The following is a 21,897-nucleotide window of genomic DNA, read 5'->3' as shown; positions in this document are numbered from 1 at the left end:
AGAGAAGACCTAATAACTACAAAAAGAAAAGGAGTACTTGTGGCACCTTAGAGACTAACAAATTTATTAGAGCATAAGCTTTCGTGAGCTACAGCTCACTTCATCGGATGCATTTGGTGGAAAATACAGAGGGGAGATTGGTATACACACACAGAGAACATGAAACAATGGGTTTATCATACACACTGTAAGGAGAGTGATCACTTAAGATAAGCCATCACCAGCAGCGGGGGGGGGGGGGAAGGAGGAAAACCTTTCATGGTGACAAGCAAGGTAGGCTAATTCCAGCAGTTAACAAGAATATCAGAGGAACAGTGGGGGGGGGGGGGGGGAGGGAGAAATACCATGGGGAAATAGTTTTACTTTGTGTAATGACTCATCCATTCCCAGTCTCTATTCAAGCCTAAGTTAATTGTATCCAGTTTGCAAATTAATTCCAATTCAGCAGTCTCTCGTTGGAGTCTGTTTTTGAAGCTTTTTTGTTGAAGTATAGCCACTCTTAGGTCTGTGATCGAGTGACCAGAGAGATTGAAGTGTTCTCCAACTGGTTTTTGAATGTTATAATTCTTGACGTCTGATTTGTGTCCATTCATTCTTTTACGTAGAGACTGTCCAGTTTGGCCAATGTACATGGCAGAGGGGCATTGCTGGCACATGATGGCATATATCACATTGGTAGATGCGCAGGTGAACGAGCCTCTGATATTGTGGCTGATGTGATTAGGCCCTATGATGGTATCCCCCGAATAGATATGTGGACAGAGTTGGCAAACTAAACTAAACTAACTAAACTAAAACTAAAACCTCTCCAACGCATCATCAAGGATCTACAACCTATCCTGAAGGACGAGCCGTCGCTCTCTCAGATCTTGGGAGACAGACCAGTCCTTGCTTACAGACAGCCCCCCAATCTGAAGCAAATACTCACCAGCAACCACACACCACACAACAGAACCACTAACCCAGGAACCTATCCTTGCAACAAAGCCCGTTGCCAACTCTGTCCACATATCTATTCGGGGGATACCATCATAGGGCCTAATCACATCAGCCACAATATCAGAGGCTCGTTCACCTGCGCATCTACCAATGTGATATATGCCATCATGTGCCAGCAATGCCCCTCTGCCATGTACATTGGCCAAACTGGACAGTCTCTACGTAAAAGAATGAATGGACACAAATCAGACGTCAAGAATTATAACATTCAAAAACCAATTGGAGAACACTTCAATCTCTCTGGTCACTCGATCACAGACCTAAGAGTGGCTATACTTCAACAAAAAAGCTTCAAAAACAGACTCCAACGAGAGACTGCTGAATTGGAATTAATTTGCAAACTGGATACAATTAACTTAGGCTTGAATAGAGACTGGGAATGGATGAGTCATTACACAAAGTAAAACTATTTCCCCATGGTATTTCTCCCTCCCACCCCACCCCCCACTGTTCCTCTGATATTCTTGTTAACTGCTGGAATTAGCCTACCTTGCTTGTCACCATGAAAGGTTTTCCTCCTTCCCCGCCCCTGCTGCTGGTGATGGCTTATCTTAAGTGATCACTCTCCTTACAGTGTGTATGATAAACCCATTGTTTCATGTTCTCTGTGTGTGTATATACCAATCTCCCCTCTGTATTTTCCACCAAATGCATCCGATGAAGTGAGCTGTAGCTCACGAAAGCTTATGCTCTAATAAATTTGTTAGTCTCTAAGGTGCCACAAGTACTCCTTTTCTTTTTGCGAATACAGACTAACACGGCCGCTACTCTGAAACTAATAACTACAGTTTCTGTAGTTTTAAAACTAGTTTTACTTTGCTATGCCAATATTATGAAAAAAGAAATTAGTTAGGATGAAAAGATATCAATATGGTACTAGTCCAGCTTCTGGCTTTAGCAACAGAAGTAGTTTTACTATGTTAACACTACTAATATTGCATAAAAAACAGTTACTTTCTCAAGGATTGAACTCACAACCCTGGGTTTAGCAGGCTAATGCTCGTAACTGTTGTTCTTAGAGATGTGTTGATCACGTCCATTCCACGTTAGGTGTGCCCCCGCTGCATGCTTGAGCTTCGGAAACTTTTTCCCTTAGTGGCTCCTGATGGGGCCCTGAGTGGCACCACTGCGCCGTACATATATATTCCCGCTGGCCTGACCCCCTCCAGTTTTTTCTTGCCAGCAACTCCAACAGAGGGGTAGGAGGGTGAATGGTGAAATGGACGTGAATACCACATCTCAAAGAATAACTATTATGAGAAAGTAACCGTTTTTTCTTCTTTGAGTGCTTGTTCACGTCCATTCCACATTAGGTGAATCACAAGCTTACCTCTGGAGGAGGGTAGGAGTCATGGAACAACTGATTGGAGGACTGCTCTGCCAACCGCCACGTTCTCTCTGGTCTGCTGGTTGACCGTGTAGTGGGTCGTGAAGGTGTGCACTGAGGACCAGGTGGCTGCTCTGCAGATCTCCTGGATCAGGACCTGTGCCAGGATTGCCGTGGAAGTCGCTTGCGCCCTGGTCGAGTGGGCCGTGACTGCCACGGCTGGAACACCTGCGAGCTAATAGCACACCTGAATGCAGCTTGTAATCCAAGACTAAATCCACTGCACTGACACTGGGAGGCCTTTCATCCTCCCAGCTACAGCCACAAACAGCTGTGCGGATTTGCGATAGAGTTTGGTGCACTCCAAATAGAACACCAGTGCTCGATGCACATCCAGGGTGTGCAAGCTGCAGTGACTCGGGTCCGTATGGGGTTTCAGAAAGAACACTGGCAGACAAATGTCCTGGCCCAAATGGAATTGGGAGACCACCTTAGGGAGGAACTTGTGGTGCGGCCGGAGCTGCACCTTGTCCTTGTGAAATACTGTGTACGGTGGCTCAGATGTGAGGGCCCTCAGTTCGGACATCCTTCTGGTCGAGGTAATGGCAACCAGAAATGCCACCTTCCAGGAAAGGTGCAGCAGGGAACAGGAAGCGAGGAGCTTGAAAGGGGGTCCCATGAGTTTAGAGAGGACCAGGTTAAGGTCCATGAAGGGACTGATGGGTGGGAGTATGGGAATACCCTCTCCAACCCTTTAAGGAACTGTCCCACCATTGGGTGGGAAAAATACTGAGCCTCCTGAGAACCCCAGATGGAAGGCAGAGATGGCCGCCAGGTGCACTCTGAGTGAGGACGGGGCTAGTCCTTGCTGCTTGAGGTGCAGGAGGTACTCCAGGATGGCCTGCACTGGGGCCTGGCACGGCCACACCTGACGGGATTCACACCAACACGAGAACCTTTTCCACTTGGCTATATAGGCCACCCTGCTAGAGGGCTTTCTACTGCCAAGCAAAATCTGCTGCACTGAAAGGGAGCACTGGCTTTCCAGGGCATTTAGTCACAAAGCCTCCATGCCGACAGGTGCAGTGACTGTAGGTTGGGGTGGAGAAGCCGCCCACCGTCCTGTGTAATGAGGTCCCGGTGTGGGGGCAGGACTACTGGGGCCTCCACCAACAGCTCTAGGAGCGATGTGTACCAGTGCTGGCGGGCCCAGGCTGGGGCGATGAGGATCGCCGCCGCCCTGTCCCTGGGCACCTTGAGTAGGACCTTGTGCACCAAGTTGAGCAGGGGGGAAGGCATGCACCAAGGGGAGCGGGGGGGAAGGCATACATCAAGCCCCCGCTCCACAAGATCGCAAACAAATCCATGAGCAAGCCTGGGCTGCAGCCCTGGAATGAGCAGAACTGCGGGCACTGGGCGTTGGCTCTGGTGGCAAACAGGTCTACCCGGGGAAACCGCCACCTGCAGAAGAGCGAAAGCAACATCCGCCACTCATGCATGCGGCACAACCTGCTGAGGGAGTCTGCCAGCTTGTTTCGTACCCCCGGGAGATAGGACGCCTCGAGGTGAATTGCATGGGCTATGCAAAGATCCCAGAAGAGGAGAGCCTCACGACAGAGTGGCAAGGAACGAGCCCTGCCCTGTTTGTTTATATAAAACATGGCAGTACTGTTGTCTGTCAGAACTGTTATGCTGTGACCACTCAGAGTGGCGTGAAAGGTCAGGCAGGCGAGACAAACCGCCCTGAGCTCCTTCACGTGGATATGGAGCGACTGCTTTGCTCTGGACCACAACCCCTGCCTCATAAGGTCCCCCAGGTGAGCCCCCCATCCAAGGTCTGATGCATCCGTCACCAGTGTCAGGTCTGGTTGTGGGGTGGTGAAGGGGATGCCTTTGCAAACCACAGGCTGGGACTGCCACCACAGCAGGGAGTCCAGCACGTCCCTTGGGGCTGTCACTACTAAGTCCAGGGGGTCCCTGCCTGGAGGTAGCGAGCCACGCCTGCAGAGTCCTGAGTCTCAGTCTGGCATGCATGCATGCATGCTGCCATGTGGCCCAGCAGCCATAGGCAGCACCTGGCCGTTGTTGATGGAAACTGGCGCAGGGAGGCCACCGCTTGCTGGATAGCTCAGAATCGGGATACCAGAAGGCTTGCCCTGGCCTGCACCAGTCCAGGACCACCCCTATGAATTCCACTCTCTGTGTGGGTATGAACATGGACTTGGGGACATTGACCAGGAGCTCCAGTTTGCGGAACAACCTCAGGGTCACCTCAACATGGCCCTGCACTTCAGCCTTGGATCGGCCTGCCAGGAGCCAGTCGTCAAGGTACGGGTACACTCGGATTCTCTGCCTCCACAACAAGGCTGCCACCACTGCCATGCACTTTGTGAACACCCTTGGGGCAGCGGCTAGACTGAACGGGAGAACTGCAAACTGGTAATGTTCTCGGCCCATGGTGAAGCGTAGGAACCGCTGATGTACTGGGTGGATGGTGATATGAAAGTATGCATCCTTCATGTCGAGGGCAGCGTACCAGTCACCCAGATCCAGGGAAGGGATGATGGTGCCAAGAGAGACCATGCGGAACCAGGCCTTGACCAGGAACTTGTTGAGCCTGCGCAGGTCTAGGATGGGGTGAAGGTCCCCTTTGGCCTAGGGGATGAGGAAGTACCAGGAGTAGAACCCCTTCCTCCTCAGGCTGTGCGGCACTGCCTCTACCGCCCCCGCCTCTAGCAGCGAGCAAACTTCCTTTTCTAGGAGATGTTCGTGAGAGGGGTCCCTGAAGAGGGACGGGGAAGGAGGGGGGCAAACTGCAGCGAGTACTCATTCCACACTGTGCGTAAGATCCAACGGTCTGACGTAATGGGGGTGGACCACGCACAGGAGAAATGGGACAGGCGGTTCAGGAAACAAAGGGACGGATCCGGTGACTGGTCTGGTACACTGTCCTCGATCACACCTTCAAAAGCCTGACTTAGTGCCTGGCTGGGGTTTGTGCTGGCCTTGGTTCTGGCCCGGTGCATTATCGTTACTATTGTTGTTACGCCATCGCCTGTCATCCCTGCCTCGCCTACGATAAGGCTCATGTCTATGGCGAGGCTGGTACTGGCATTGAGGGGGAGGCTGCGGCTTAAAGGGCTTCCTCTGCGTTGCCGGGGTGTGCATATCCAGCAACTTAAGCTTAGCTTGCGAGTCCTTGAGGCTATGTTGCCTCGTGTCTGTCTGGTCCGAGAAGAACCCGGACCCTTCGAAGGGGAGATCCTAGAGTGTATTCTGGACCTCGGGTGGCAGGCCTGACTGCTGGAGCCAAGCCGAGCGCCTCATGACCACCCCTCACGTGATTGTTCTAGGTGCCGTGTCTGCCGAATCCAGGGAGGCCTGGAGAGAGGTCTTGGCTACTGCCTTGCCCTCGTCCACCAGGGCCGTGAACTCCTGTTGGGAACCTTGCAGGAGGTTGTCCTTAAAAACTTCCCCACCGCTGTCCAGGAGTTGAAATTGTGCCTGTTGAGGATGGCCTGCTGGTTCGCAATCCTCAACTGAAGGCCCCGTGACAAGTATATTTTTCTGCCAAAAAGGTCCAGGCGTTTTGCCTCCTTGGCCTTAGGGGCCAGGGCCTGCTGTCCATGGTGCTCCCTTTCATTTACCACTGAGACCACTAGGGAGCATGGACTCGGGTGGCAGAACTCATAGCCCTTAGATGGGGCAAAGTATTTACGCTCCACTCTTTTGGCTGTTGGAGCACTGGAAGCTGGGGTCTGCCATATAGTCTTATAGTTGGACTGAATGGTCCTAATGAGTGGGAGCGCTATTCTGGATGGACCTTTGGGGCTCAAAATGTCCAGCATGGGGTCCTCCAGCTCAACCGTCTCCTCAGCCTGCAACCCCAAGTTTTGGACAACCCTGCACAGCAATTCCTGGTGGGATCTATGGTCTATCAGCTCTGTACCCACCACTGCCTCACTGGGGGAAGATGAGGAGGTTAGCTGCTGCTCGACCTCCTCTGGTTGGTCCTCCTGCTCCCCTTCTCCCATGGGAGGGGCCTCCAGTTCAGGCTGAGGCGGGAGTCTATGGGACAGCACCAGGCTCAGTGCCGGTCTCTCTGTTTTATGCTGGGGGGATGCTGGAGGCCTGGATACTGTAGCCTCCAGCACCGTCTGATGTCGGTGCAGGGTCTGGGACTGCTGCACCGAGTAACCCTGATAGGTCCAGGGGGTCCAGAAGGGCCAATGGCCTGGCGGCCCCCATTGGGGTTGCCAGATCCCCTGAGAGTCCCTGCTGTCTGGGGCCTGGTGCGGGTAGCTATAGCAGGAACGGGAGTGGTACCATATCCCTGGGATCAGGATCTGGACCGGGACCATCTGTGGGAGTCCTCTGGTGAGGGCCGTCTCAACTCCTCTCAGTGATGGTCTCTGAGTGGTACTGGAGAGCGGCATGCCCTTTCTGGTGCTTCTTTGCGCCGAGCCGCTGCTGGTGCGGAAACTTCCTTCTGGGCTGCTGGCAAGTGTGAGTCCATGGAGTCGGAGCTCAACCGGGACGAACTCCGGGAGCAGTGCCAGGACAGTGTCCTTGAGCGGCACACCATTGCCGGCTTAGCCCTCAATGGCACCCGGGGCATGGGTGCCGGAGGGTTCTCCCCATATGGGAGGGGACTCACTGCCAACAGGTCGATGAGGTCCTTTGCAGCCTCAAAGGTGCCAGGCGTAGAGGGCTGATCCGTTATGCCCTCGAGCCCATCATGCGCACTGAGCTCACTTAGATCTGGGCTCGGTGAGGCTTATACTGCCGGTACCGCCGGTGTCGGTGCCGGAACCACGGCCTTCCTGCTCTTATCAACGCTCGGGTAATTGGGAGGCGCTGGCCTCCTGTGTGGGGATCGATTGCCACTTCCTTTCAGCTGTGCCGGGGGCTGCACCAGGGAGGACGAGCAGTGCTGGGGGGCCTAGGCTGGCACTCTGCCAGTGCCAGGTCTCTCGACGGCTCCAGGACACTACGCACCAAGGAAGCCTGAGCTGGCATTGGGCGCTCTGGGCCCAGAAGCTGCAATGAGGCCTCCATCAACAGTTGCTTTAGACGGAAGTCTCTTTCTTTCCTTGTCCTTGGCTTAAACACCTTGTAAATCCTACACCGTTCAGTTTGATGTCCGTCCCCCAGGCAACAGCCACGAGTCGTGGGGGTCACTGGCATAGGTTTGCGGCACATGGCGCAAGCCTTGAAGCCGTGGGCCTGTGGCATGCCCTGCGGCCCGGGACGGGTGCTGGAGTCCTCCAAGCACCTAATGACTTAAGTGTCCATAATAGGTATGTTAACAAACTGATGACAGCTACCTAAAGGCTAAGGGACTGCTCTTCTACGAGAGAGAAAGAGGTTGTTCCAACGCCGCCATGGACGGTAAGAAGGAACTTGAGGGGGTTGTGCCGGCGGGGGTATATATGCACGGCGCAGTGGTGCCACTCGGGGGGCCCCGCCTGGAGCTGCTAAGAGAAAAAGTTTCCGATGCTCTTTCACTCAGTGCACGCACACCTAATGTGGAATGGACGTGAACAAGCACTCCAAGAAGAAGCACCTTAGCTAAGACAGAATATCAGTGTAAATGTTTACTAACTACACTTCACATTTCTTTTGGCAGCAATTAGAACACATACACACACAGCCCCCCCTTCCCCTGTCCCCCACATAGGTATCAATAGCAGTATAGACCATGAGGCATGGCTTAGGCAAGTAAAGATATGCCTGAAGAGGGCGAGTATGTACCCGAGTACATATCCTATATGACACTCTAGTCACCAAAGCTGTGCCTCCCTATCTACACTGCTGTTTTAGTAGCAGTGTCCCGCGGGTAGAGCCTTTCCCTGCCGCAGGGAAACTCTAGCAGTGACGTGGCAGTGGGTAAAGGCTCAGCCTTTCCCCATTGCCGAACCCGTCAAAGTCTTTCCTAGACATAGTGAAAGTCTCCTGCAGTGGGGAGCTGCTGAAGCCTTTCACCATTGCCTCCCCTCTGCAAGAACCTTTCCTTGACATGTAGCTACACACCACACTGCCAGGTTTCAGAGTAGCAGTCGTGTTAGTCTGTATTCGCAAAAAGAAAAGGAGTACTTGTGGCACCTTAGAGACTAACATTTATTTGAGCATAAGCTTTCGTGATCTACAGTTGCATCCAATGAAGTGAGCTGTAGCTCTTGAAAGCTTATGCTCAAATAAATTTGTTAGTCTCTAAGGTGCCACAAGTACTCCTTTTCTTTTTACACCACACTGCGTACTCAGCCTGCTTTTCACTCCAGCATGTAGTTGCACATACACTACATGTAGCCACCAGTGGTGTAGATATGGCCTTGGTTTCAATTACAGAACCAGTTAGCTAAACCTAAACTAACTGAAGACAACAATGAGATTGCACTGTAGGTACAATTTAGCCTTTAGAATCTATTATAAAGCTATACAAGAAGATTCCGAGAATGTCACACTGTCATTTTGAAGCCTAAAGTATCTTGAGAGTCAATGTGAAGTGATGGAAACAGCTGAAGCATGGTTGAAGGCTTTTTGTTCATGATATAAGCAGGTTGAATAATCACTGGGTTTCTCAGTCTCTTTCCATCCAGTTTTCAAATTCTTGGCCATTTTGCCTCTATTTTGCCTGTGCAGTGTACAGCTACAATAAGGCATGTATGTATGTCGTGCCAAGCCAAGATGATAGACCATTGTGGTTGTGAGACATGGCAATTTCCTGGACAAATCTTATTGAATTAAACCTTACTGAATTAAGTGCAATACTTTTGGGGTACTAAAAATGCTATTGTTTTTTGTTGTGAGATTGTAAGTAACTTCTTTTGGAGAAGGGGCTATATGCTAGTGTACTTCCTTTGGTTATCAGTCCTTTGAAGTTTCACATGGGGGACCCATTGTCTGGCTGATTATCTATTCCCAGTCTCTTCAAAGGTTCAAATTGCATTCTCTGAAGAGCAGCAGACAAAGAAAGGAGATTGAGATAAATAATCTGAGTTTAAACTGACTCATAGCTTTTGTTCCAATCCAGCAAACTGACAGGACCTCCAGTCAAGGGAGGGCCCTAATCCTTAGGGAAAATCTGGAAGGATTTGAGCCTAAGGCCCCATAAAACTGAGTTCTCATCTGAGCAAAGAGTGTGATGAACTTGAAACCACAGGGAAACCTCTGGATGGGGTTTTGAAGGACTGCTTCTGCCAGAGCCCATGTTAAATGGATTATTGTAAATACCTATTAAAATTTATGACTAATCTCCTAGTGCACATCAAGTCTCATCTAGTTTTAAATTTTAAATGTGGTTTTAAAAAATAAAACATAGTAACAAACCAAACATTTTTCTAGTGTTCAGATTAGCCATAGTTGTGATATATAAATTTCAAAACATAGTTCAGGATTTTGAAAGGAGCTGGTGTTAAGAAAAAAAAAAATCTACAAAAGAACTGGGAGTTCTACCTTCATCTCCATTTTAGAAATTGTTAATTTAGTGCTGTGGAAGTAAACCATACTGCATAGACCCTCATGAGAAGTGGTCAGATCAAATTTCTCAATATTGCTCTATCAATACATCTCAGTCTTGACTCTCAATATCTTGCTATGCTCTTAAACAGAGATACACAGTTGACAGTCGTTTGTACCAGGTTGACAAAGGTCTACTATAAAACAAAAATGAGACCAAATTCATTTCCATTTGAGTTAATCGGAGACTGAATTTCCCACTCAGCAGCATTGCATGGCTGGAGCATAACAAAGGAGAAGAGTCCAAAGTATTTGAAAATAGGACTTGCTTGCTAAATCTCTATGGCCAATACCAACATAATTTTCTGACATGCAATTGTCACCCTGCAAAGGTTTTATAGAAAGGAAGTTTGTCATTTTTCTTCCAGCACATTCATTTTTCTGACAACATCTTTAAACTCTTTAGTGAGAGGCAGAAAGATCTTGTGGAATGTATTGTCTGAATCTTGAGGTGTTCAACTAACTTTATTACACAAACGCACATCTTGACGGAAAACAACATTAGACATCACCTGTCCTATAGACATTATGCTCCATATTCTTTATGGAAATATGCTTATGATATGGATATGACATAACTGGGATGTACTTTATGCAAGATGACTCATGTAAGGTATCATTGAAAAGATTATGATTTATTGAATGTGTTTATCCATTTGTATGCACGTATCATTTTTGTATCTGAAGCTGAAAATATTGACCATATCTCTGTATTTCAAATGTGCTACGTTGGATGAGGTCAAACAACGTTAGTGGCTTATTGAAGAAATGTACACAAGGATTACCCCAGGAACTGTGTGTAATAGAAACCTCTCAGAGATAACTCTACACAATGGAAACTGTTTGACACAGGTCAGATAGCTCTATACAATGGGAAATGATAGGCTTCAGAGAAGCAGCCGTGTTAGTCTGTATTCGCAAAAAGAAAAGGAGTACGTGTGGCCCCTTAGAGACTAAAATTTATTTGAGCATAAGCTTTCATGAGTTGCATCCGATGAAGTGAGCTGTAGCTCATGAAAGCTTATGCTCAAATAAATTTGTTAAGTCTCTAAGGTGCCACAAGTACTCCTTTTCTTTTTACAATGGGAAAATGTTTGACCCAGATCACAGCAAAAAAGCTTTCCAGCAAGTGGGGGGAAGATATAAAAGAGGGACAATAACACCACACCTGAAAACACATGAGGAACAAAGACTGAACTGTGAGAAGTGATGGTCCCAAGCTAAAAACTTTAGCCTGTGTATGAAAACCTGGGAAAGCCAAGGCAACTTGTGCCTTAAGAATCTGCCAGCCTGTTTATCACTCAGGCTGAGAATTTGCTAATTTGTATCCTACCAATCTAGTGTGTCAAGATTAATTTGCATGTTTTGTTTATTTACTCACCTCAGGTAATCTGCTTTGTTCTGTTCGCTATCCCTTTAACCACTTGAAATCTACCTTTTGTAGTGAATAAACTTATTTTGTTTATTATTAAACCCAGTTTATGTAATTTCTAACTGGGGGGAGTGGGGGAAGAAGTTCTGCACATCTCTCTTCACACTGAGGAAGAAGGTGGATTTTTATGTTCTTGCGGTGTGCAGATTTTTCTATACAGAGCAAGACAGTATTGTTTTGGGTTTATCTCCCAAAAGGGGTGTGCACGTGAGTGCTGGGGCTGTAGACAGATGTAAATAGACTGAAGCAATAATTCACTCTCTCCCCTTCTTCAACAAATATGGTTTCATTACAAGCTTTTGCCAATACAGTCTAAATTTGGTGCCATGCTTCCTTCTTTATCAAGGGGACAGGCTTCTGTTCATATCATGCACTAGTTTACGGATTTTGTAAACTCAACGCAATTTTGGTTATTCATCTCAAGTTGCAGTAAAATGCATAGAATATTTGCTTCACAGCTAAATTTTCATTTTCCACTAGGAAGTAAGAGGTTCATTGTGTATATTTAAGAGATTAACAGATTTTATTAATTTTCTAAAATAGTTTCAAATACAAAGACCAAGACCCCAAATTCTTGACAGTTTTCGTTAAGTCTTTATATTGTGAATGAGCAATTATGCTGGTAAACTTTTAATGACAGACATATATAGATCCACTTCCTAAGCCTGTACATTTCAACTCATTAGAAATGTTGACTAAATATATCTCTATGATCTCAAAAAGCAAACAGTATAGCTAAAGAACACTTAAAGTGTTTTAATTAAATGAAAATAGATTTCTTAATTTGATTACAGTGTAGTTTCCTAACATAGCATTTCGACTCACCTGATAAGATTTAGATTATTTTTAAAGACAAAAACCCACTAGAACATGTATAACCCATCTTTTAAATGTCCCAAATATATACTATTTGACACTATTATGACCGAGCTGTAGCTGTAAACAAGATGTAGAAGACTTTACAGTGTTCTGCTACAATAATCCACATAGGGACTACTAAAGCGAATTTATATTTGGAGCCACAATTTACCATCCAATACAGATTTAGAGTATACTGTTGTATTTACTATATTTCTGAGAATCTGAATCACAGAATACTTGCTCTATGATACAGGACAACTAATAGGGAATAACAATGCAGACTTAAATATGCCTATAATTTAAGTTTTCAAGCAGAGTATAAACCTAATCAACAGTCAGAAGGCTTGCAAAATTAACAGTAGACATGCTCTTTAAATTTTTTGAATATCAAATTATATATACATATACACAACAAAGAGCCTCTTAATAAAAAGCAATTTAGTCTATTTTACAGTCTCCTTTGCTTGAAAATTAGTCTAAATACATGTTTAACCTTCCAAATCACTGATAAAATCATTAATAATTTACAGAAGGGTACATTTCTCAGCAAGATGATCAGTGAAATAGTGTTAAATATTCTATGTTATTTTTGCTTTTAGAATGCGATTTACGATCTATTTGGGAAACTCACATTTCAACGTCAAATTGCATAAATAGCATTCACAATAGAAACCCAACCATAATATATGCAGATATAGCTGCTACAAAACAATATTCTGTAACAGACATTTATTAAATACAATACTTGTTTGTACAACTTTAATCCATGATGACAGCATGGAAAGATTAACATTACAACATGGAAAGTTCTCATTCACTTAACTGGTCAATCAATCAGTCATAATTTAAGTATTAATTGAAAAATCCAAGCATTAAAAAAAAAAAGGTGCTTACCTACACAGGATTTAAATAAAAAAATACTGCATCTTTCAGACATTGCTAAGAACAAATAGAAAATCAATGACAATAGTCTTAAAAATTCAAGTTGAAAATTACTGAAGGTCACTTAAAATAATTGATTAAATGAAAATCAGGATAAACCACACACACTGTGGATTAGGGCACCAGAATAGAAAATGCAAAAAACATGGTAATACAGATTAGATAGGAAAGAAGCTAAAGAGGAATTTCCTTGTTGTACTATATTTTTCAACCTGACCCTTTTGTTTTCCATTGTGTACAAATTGCAATTTTGTTTTCAAATTGCCAATTCTAGCTTTTGTCTCTAAATCAACACAAAGTCAATATCAATCCATCATTCCTTTCCATTAAAAGAAATATATACATTCTATACATCATTCAATTCCCCTCATTGTGAGCAACGTGTTCTGTACTGGCTTACGAAGTTATTATAATACTTCCAGAATCACTTAATCCTTTGTCACTGGATTGCTTCTACATAGTTTGCAGGGTATAAGCCAATTTGTCCATTATCCAGACGTCCTTTGCACCAACCTTGCTCATCTTCATCCTCTGTTTTAGTTAGCTCATCCCCTGCAAAATAAATTTCACGTCTGACAACCATCACCACTTTGGTAGTAACAGAAAATAATGTAGTATAAACTCTATCCTTGATACCTACCCTTCTTCCTTACCCACCCCCACCATAAATGCTTCCTAACTCTGCTCTTTACCATCACTTTGATTTTAGCAAAAAATATCCCATTTTATAAACAAACATTCACATATGATATGAAGGCATACAGTAAGCACTTTAAGATACTTGGATGATAGGAGTTTTATAGAAGTGAAGTATTATAATGCTGACATTTCAGAAAGTTAACACTTTGCTTAACCCAAATGAAAATAAAATTTTAAGAATTACATAAATTAGTATTAACTCCCTACCTTTCTATAGTGTGGATAGAAAAGGTTAAATTTGGAAAGCATAATTGCCTCTACCAAGTCAAAAATGACATTTTTTTACACTAAGGAGATTTACAGCCATTTAATGTACACAATTTTTCCCTGTACATAAAAAATAGCTACAAAGGCATGTAGCAAAAAGCTATACAGCAGGGATTTAGTAATGTGCGCCAAGACATGGTCTCTAAAGTTCTCTGGTAGGTTACTGGTATACCTTCTGGATATATTGTGAAAAAAATAACTAACTAACTATCTCCCACCCTACACATTAGTTGTTTGTTTTTTTTTACCTCCCCCTTTAAACAAACATAATGGACATTAGGATTTAATTTCTGGTTTTGTGGTCCCAGCTTTACAGTTGGAAGTTCAGACATTTCAAGAAACTTCTGTTTCAAATGCTCAGTATAACAAAAGTCTCACACATTCTAATACTGTTGCACAAAACCTAGCCATTCTAGACCCCTCAGCTGCACTCACAGGTCCCGCTGGGAGGTGATCGTGTCCACCAGACTGAGCCAGCAGCGCACTTGGGGCCAGTCCTGGGGTGGGGATCGCTCTGGTTTCTCGGTAGCGGTGCGATCAGCCAGGATGGAGGGGAAGTGGGTCCTGCCTGGGCCAGGCTCCTTCAGGACCCACTTGCCTAGAAAGGCCCAGTCAACCCCCCTGCACTGCCCCCCCCCCACTGGCCAAGACCGGCTCAGCCTCTGCACCGGTCGCGTGCGGCTTGGCCCTGGAGAGGCAGGTGGAGCCCCGCAAGCGGTGGACAGCAGAGACCACTCACAGCCAGAGCCAGAGCCACACTGGGAAACAGGGCAGACCCCTGGGACATGACTCCCGAGAGCCTGTCTGTGCCCACCAGCACTCCCCAGACCACATGGCAGAGCCTGGCTACTGGGCAGTGAGCCCTCTACAGGCAAGCGGGACCTACTGCCTGGGAGCCTCCCATCCAGCAAGGCCTGGGCACTTAACTGCCCTGGGAGAATGGATGGATTAGATAGGTCCGTAATGGGCCCCTTCCAAGTGTAAACCTGGGACTGATGTAAACTATTTACTAAACTAGAACATGGATTGTGTATAATATGAACTTATTTAAGCATCTTCCCTATATGCATATTTAAATGCCTACAAACAGGTTGTCTATGCCTCCTTTAATGTAGGTAAGTACTATCCACATTTTAAGGATTATTTTCTACTGAGAACAGCAGGGCTAAATAGTTTAACCAAAGTCACACAGCTAGGAATAGATCCCAGAATACCTGACTCCAAGGTAACCTCTACATCCCAGTACATAAACAGCTTCATTTTGCTGTAGACAGCTAATCTAGTATGCTAATCCCTTGGAATACAGCACCTATCACTTGTCTGACATATTACTTGCTGCATCCCAAAGGGATTAGCACATCTCCAGGTCAGCTAGGTAAGCAGGAGGAGAGCAGAAGTTGCCACAATCCACTGTGGATGAGTAGCAATTTTTGGCTCCTGTTGATTCCAGGAAGGAATAAATAGGAGCTTGGTCTATCTTGTTACTGCTGTTCCCCTATCATGACAGGATTTAAAGCAAACCAGAACACTACTCACTTTTGGTTGCCCCAATTTGTTTAAAAATATCGAGAGCTGATTATTGTGATCATAGAGAGCATTTTACCACAGATAAATAGAAAAATGGGACAAAATAAAACATTGGTTTACCAAAGGTAAGTTGTGCCAGATTAACCGGATATCTACTTTTCAAAATATATCTAGTTTTTTAGACAAGGGAAATGCAGTAGATGTAATCTGGACTTCAGTAGAACTTTTGATATGGAACATCATGGTAAATTATTAATTAAACTGGAGAAGATTGGGATTAATACTAACACTGTAAAGTGGGTGAAACAATGGCTAAAGAAGAGATGACAATGGGTTGCACAGAAAGCAGAACTGTCAGGCTGGAAGGAAGTTACTAGTGGAGCGCTTCCAGGAGTGACCTTGGGACTGATGTCGTCATTTAGTATTTTTATTAAGGACTCTGGCACAAAAAGTAGGTGTGGTTAAGAAATCCGCTGATGACACAAATTTAGGAGGCACTGTCTATATAGATGTGCAAGGTCATGCACTTAGGACTAATAACAAGAATTCCTGCTGTAAGCTGGGGACTCATTTGGAAATGCCAGAAGAGACAATCGGAGTGAATTAGCTGATTGCAGGATGACTATGAGCCACCAATGTCATGTGGCTGTGAAAAAGACATCTACAATCTTAGGGTGTCTCAGGTGAGATATTTCCAGTAGAGAGTGGCAAAGTATTAATGCCATTTTACAAAACACCAATAGGACCTTATCTGGTCATCCATGTTCAGGAAAGATGAATTCAAATTGGAACAGGTGCAGAGAAGACCTACAAGGATGGATCAGGGGAATGGAGAACCTATGTTATGAGATTAGACTAAAAGAGATTGTTTTATTTAGCCTAGCAAAAAAAAGATTAAAAAGGAATATGACTGCTCTCTATAAATAAATCAACGAGATAAATGCCAGAGAGAGAGACTGAGTATTTCAGGTAAAGGGTAATGTCAGTACAAGAACAAAGGGGTATAAACAGGCCATTAATAGATTTAGGTTGAAAATTAGACAAAAGTCCTTAACCATCAGAGGAGTGACGTTCTGGAACAGCCTCCCAACAGGAGCAGCATGGGCCAACAACCAAACTAGCTTTAAGATGGAGCCTGATAAGTTTATCAATGGGGTTATATGATGTAGTTTCCTGTGATAGCAGGCGACTAGACTCTATAACCCAGGTGGTCTTTTCCAGTCCAATGTTTCTATTTTGTATTTTGAATATGCCTTAACACAGCCTTAATTGAATCTGGGGACAAACAGTTGGAAACAGCAGTTTGAAAACTTCCTGTCTAACTGGGGGGTGGGGGGTGTTTAACTAATGGCCACTGATTAGTGTCAATAGTAACTATTTTATGGCTGCACATTTGAGCAGGAACAACCCAGCTATGTACTCATTGTATTCACTGTAGTTGAATATGTAAGGTTTGATTAATTTGAAATTAGAAAAAACAGAAGCTTCCCAAATTTTTAACTTCATCTTGTTATTCCCATTTGTAACCTAATGCACTAAGTGAGCCATTAGAGAATGAATAAAGGGCCACAAGCAGGCACGGAGAGATAAAGCAGACACTGAGGGAAGGGGAACAAAGATGGCCAAATCTCACTTTTGCAAGCTGTGATTCTGCATCTTTTTTAGAAGCTGCGCACAAGATAACATCTATCATCTCAGAGATTCTGACTGAGTCGATTGTGAAAATGCAGATCTGGATACAGCACCAGCTGTTGATTTTTAGAGCCTGAACTAGTGGCCCTGATACAGTTTCAGCCTGCCACCACCGAAGGCTACTGCTCTTATGTTCTTCCTGCAGTGTTTCAAGCTCTCCACTCCTGTGCTCAACAAATGAGAAATCATCTTGCCAGGCTAGCACAGTGCAGGAAATACCAGAAAAGCACCCCAGCCAGAGACAGCAACACCTTCAGCTTGCACCTACTTGCTTAAAGTGCTGCACTGTTAACCAAAGCAAGTGAGCAATTTGTGTGTATGTATGTTGGGGTGAAAGTGGACTAGAACATGTCTCCCACACTGCAGTTCCCTGCAAGTTCAGCTACATTCTCCAACCTTCCTTTTGTTGCTGGGATGGGCTCATGGCTCAGGAGAGGACAGTACTATCCCAGCAAGCAGGGGAGAGATCTGGAGAGAGTATACCCAAGGGATGTCCTCAGAGAATAGAGCAGGGGTTCTCAAACTTCATTGCACTGTGACCCCCTTCTGACAACAAAAATTACTACACGACCCCAGGGAGGGCTGATGCCGAAGCCTGAGGGCTTCAGCCCTGGGTGGGTGAACCCAAAGTCCGAGCCCTACTGCCCAGGGCAGAAGCCGTTGGGCTTGGGCTTCAGCCCTGGGCTCCAACAAGTCTAGCACCGGCCCTGGTGACCCTATTAAAAGGGGGTCATGATGCACTTTGGGGTTATAACCCATAGTTTGAGAACTGCTGGGATAGAGGGTGACAGAGGAGGATGAGGATGGGGGAAAACAGTCTTTCCCAACTAGGGGGAAGAGGAAGAAATCTTTCCTAATCTGTGTGCATATTTAATATTAAATTTTTAACCAAAAAATGTGCACAGTGGGGAAACAGGAGGCAAAAATGGTACTTCCAGTTAAAGCTGTTAAAAAAGAAAGAGAAAGCTTTCCCCCTCCCCATAAAACTTCATGATTCACACTCATCTTGTGATACTTTTTTTTTCACGCAAAGTCTTGTGATTTTTGATCTTCCAGGGTTGGCGATTCTGGGGAGATAAAGTAGTAGCAGCAGCCGCCACCCCAATGAAGAAGAGAGAATTTGTTTCACAATATCCCCCTTCACTTCCAGAAAGCTTCCTTACCAGCAGCTAGTGCTCCCTGCACCTGCAAGGTATGAAGAGGCACTGCCAACACTTCCAGGACGAAGAGATGTTTGTAGACAGGAGGATGGATCACTTTCAGATAAACCCTCTCCGGTAATGTGAGACTCCGTTTAGAGCTGAAGTGTTTGTTGGTAAAAATCCCAATTCTCATGGTACCCAGAAGAGGTGAGAAAGCCATATTCTTCTGGTACTTTCTCATGTTTCCCCCTCTGACAAACATTTTAAATGAATGAAATAAACTTACCAGCCTTAAAGCTGAGTTCATCATGCTCTTGGCCTTCATAGTCATACAGTGCTCGTACTCTCACCTCCATGGCAGGGGAGGCATCTTCATCAAATGGGTTTGTGTCTCCATTTGCATCAGTGGAAGAAAATGGATTGCTAGACTCTTCATCAGACCATTCTGTAGGGTAGCTTTGGTTTTTCTCAGAGCTGCTAACACTAAAAGCAATTTAAAATTGTAGTTTACTCTAAAATATTAACTGAAATTACATACATCAACACCATAATACTAGTCTTATCTAGTTAAGTATAAACTTAATGGTTTATACATTAGAGCCAATGTTTCAAAATTTTATATTTCTAGGGTAGTGTTTCTTAACATGTTTAGGTCGCTGATACTTTAAATAAAGTCAAAACATTTTGCAACTTCCTTATATTTACTATAAAAAGAGTAAAAAGTGATAAGTCTATAATATTTGTTTGTTGAGTGACAGGGAAAACTTAACTTTGAAAGATAAGGGTGTGCAGAGGTTGTGGGGAAGCAAGATTTTCTTTGCTTTAGATGGTAATAAAATTTTCAGTGCCTCTCAAGCACCTAATTGCTTTTTGTGACCTCCCATGGGTCACAACGCACCAGTTTAGAAACACTGTTCTAGAGCAATACTTTTAGAGCAGTTAGTTTGTTTATAGTTAAAGAAAAGACAACTGTTGAGTGTGCACATGAGACATTCATACAATAATATGACACCAGGACTGGTACAATGAAACAGGTAACTGAGAAAGTATTAAGTGGAGAGAAAGTCTTAAAAGTAGACTTGTCCAGTGAGTGCACACACAGCAGCAAAGCTCCAGCAGTAGTTTCACAGTAGATTGTCAGAGTTCACATATTTTAGAACAATTAAATAGAACAAAAAGCAACTGGTAAATTGTGTTACCAACTGCCAATAACCTCAGTATAGTTTCAAACCAGAGGAGAATAAGGCAACATGCACAATCTCTGTTAGAAAAAGAAAAGTTAGGTTTACAATGTTGCTTATATGACTTCTCATAAGAACTGCCATGCACAATATGGTGCCTTTGTAGAAACCCAAAATTGGAAACCTTGGATAGCGAAAGAGCAAGTGTGAAAACAATTTAAAAAACGTTCTTTCACCAACTTTTTGATTTTATTGTCCTCCTTTTCACTGACAGTACTCCCCGTATCATCATCATCTTCAAAGGGATTGTAACTTGATTGTAATGACTGCACTGTATTACTCGGGACACTAAGATGGCTATTTGGGAGAGAAAAAGCATTAAGGTGACCCTATCTGCTCATGGATTCAAATGTATATTTAATTAGTGCCACACTAAAAATGAGCTACCTAGCAGTTACCCTTCTCCAGTCAAGCACATTGCTTGGGTCCCTTAGGACAGTACAGGGGCCCTCAAAAGCACTACATATAAATATTATACACTTAAATATAATACTTTTTTCTCTGTGAAGCTGTGAAGGATTTGCAAAGGACTTAAAAATCTCCAGACTTATCAGAAAGCTCAGTAGATCCCTCAGAGTAACTTGATTATTATAGTAATGAACTGTCAAAGCAGACAATATATCAATTTAATAGTCATTTGCAATTGACTGAACACATTTTTTTTTTAACTTAAATTCACAAAAAGCCACCTAAGAGAAAGTTCAATTTCAGTTGAAGTTTGATCTCTTCCAATTCTAAGCTGAAGGACAGATAAAGATATGCTGAACAACACAAAAATAAGATAAAACCAAAGTATTCTATGAGCTTGCACAACCCTTTCAGAAAGCTGAAGTTTAAGGGCTTTTCTGTTTGTTACCTAACTGCAGAAATATTGCAAACCACTAAGTCCTGTTCTGAGACAACAGAACCATATTCCCTTTACCTAGGTGAGTAGTGACATTTCTGACCTGTATCCACCTAATGTACTTCAAGATACCATTCTTTCAGCCTTTGCCTCTCACGGACATAAAAAAAGTTCTACCTGCTATGCTTGGTATGCTGTAAAGCCTGATCTCCTGTCTGGTTGACACCAGTTAGAGTCACTCCATCTGAAGCCTTCTTCTTCTCTCTTCTACTGAGAGTACGATTGAAATCTGCAGACCACTCCTGCAAAATGAATGCAAAAGAAGCTAGTAAGAGTTTAAGCTAATCAGCAGCACAATATTTAATGTTGAAATTCAGTTATAGTAAGGCAGTTATGTAAGCAATGAGAACAAAAGACTTCAAATATTTCAACTTCATTTTTCGATCCGTTCTCTTCTTTCCCTTGCCATCCATTCAGAGGATGCATCCTTGCTGGAGTCCTGAGGACACCCACGCTTCTCCCAGCCTCTTAAACCATGCCCAGCACTATGAAAGCCACTCAGTATTTAACAGCTTTAACCTGAGGTTGTCACTTGAACTAAGGCCAGGCAAGAAGTGGTTGGTGCAATTGATAATCATAGGTATATATAAGTAAGTTATAGTTTCTGTTCACTGAGTTGTTTTTGGCATATTTTGTTCTGCATACAAATATTGATCCTATGTAAAACTGTTAGTATCAGGGCTCTCCGATCACTTAACAGAAATCTCAGATTGCCTCACTTCATATTCACAGTCACTGGAAAAAAAGGATTTAAAATATTTTTAGCTGTCTTAATGTGATATGATATTACAGCTGGAAACAAGGAGGAGCCAGCAAACTCTCCTCAGAGAACTAGTGGTTCACAGACCAGTAGAAAACTGCTAACATAAGAATGCCCATATTGGGTCAGACCAAAGGTCTATCTAGCCCAGTATCCTGTCTTCTGACAGCGGCCAATACCAGGTGCCTCAGAGAGAATGAACAGAGCAGGTAATCATCAAGTGATCTGTCCTGTCACCCATTCCCAGCTTCTGGCGAACAGAGGCTAGGGACACCATACCTGCCCATCCTGGCTAATAGCCATTGATGGACCTAACCTCCACGAACTCATCTAGTTCTTTTTTTTAACCCTGTTCTATACTACTGAGGGAAGTCTATGCCAAAAAATTAAATACTCTGTGACAAAAAAATTGAATATTCTGCATACAATATTTTAAAATTCTGCATATTTTCTTTGTCAAAACAACATAATCACACCATTTTTAATTATTTGCCGACAAGTATTTTGAAATAAATTACTAAAATGGTGTGATTATATTGTTATTGTGTTTGTGTTATTTTGACAATTAAAATATGCGAACTTTGCA

General features: G+C 44.2%; 1 protein-coding gene across 16 annotated transcripts in view; it reads right to left on the bottom strand.

The window, feature by feature from the left end:
• Window positions 1-11,780: 11,780 nt before the first annotated feature.
• PACSIN2 (protein kinase C and casein kinase substrate in neurons 2) overlaps window positions 11,781-21,897 on the bottom strand; it is a 123,420-nt gene continuing 113,303 nt past the window's right edge. For 12 of the 16 annotated variants that reach the window (XM_038377337.2, XM_038377308.2, XM_043515859.1 and 9 more), the window contains 4 exons: window positions 20,669-20,793; window positions 19,828-19,944; window positions 18,693-18,889; window positions 11,781-13,631 (listed from right to left, as the gene is read on the bottom strand). In XM_038377337.2, coding sequence (XP_038233265.1) covers window positions 13,519-13,631; window positions 18,693-18,889; window positions 19,828-19,944; window positions 20,669-20,793 — 552 coding nt within the window. In that variant the 3' untranslated portion in view covers window positions 11,781-13,518. The remainder of the gene's footprint in view (window positions 13,632-18,692; window positions 18,890-19,827; window positions 19,945-20,668; window positions 20,794-21,897) is intronic. The other 4 variants (XM_038377373.2, XM_038377384.2, XM_043515911.1 and 1 more) reach the window with 1 other exon arrangement.

Source organism: Dermochelys coriacea, chromosome 1 (genome assembly GCF_009764565.3).
Source record: "Dermochelys coriacea isolate rDerCor1 chromosome 1, rDerCor1.pri.v4, whole genome shotgun sequence".
In the NCBI taxonomy this organism is placed as follows: Eukaryota; Metazoa; Chordata; order Testudines; family Dermochelyidae; genus Dermochelys; species Dermochelys coriacea.
The sequence above is the reverse complement of the archived record's forward strand: the minus strand, read 5'-3'. Positions and strand labels throughout refer to the sequence as shown.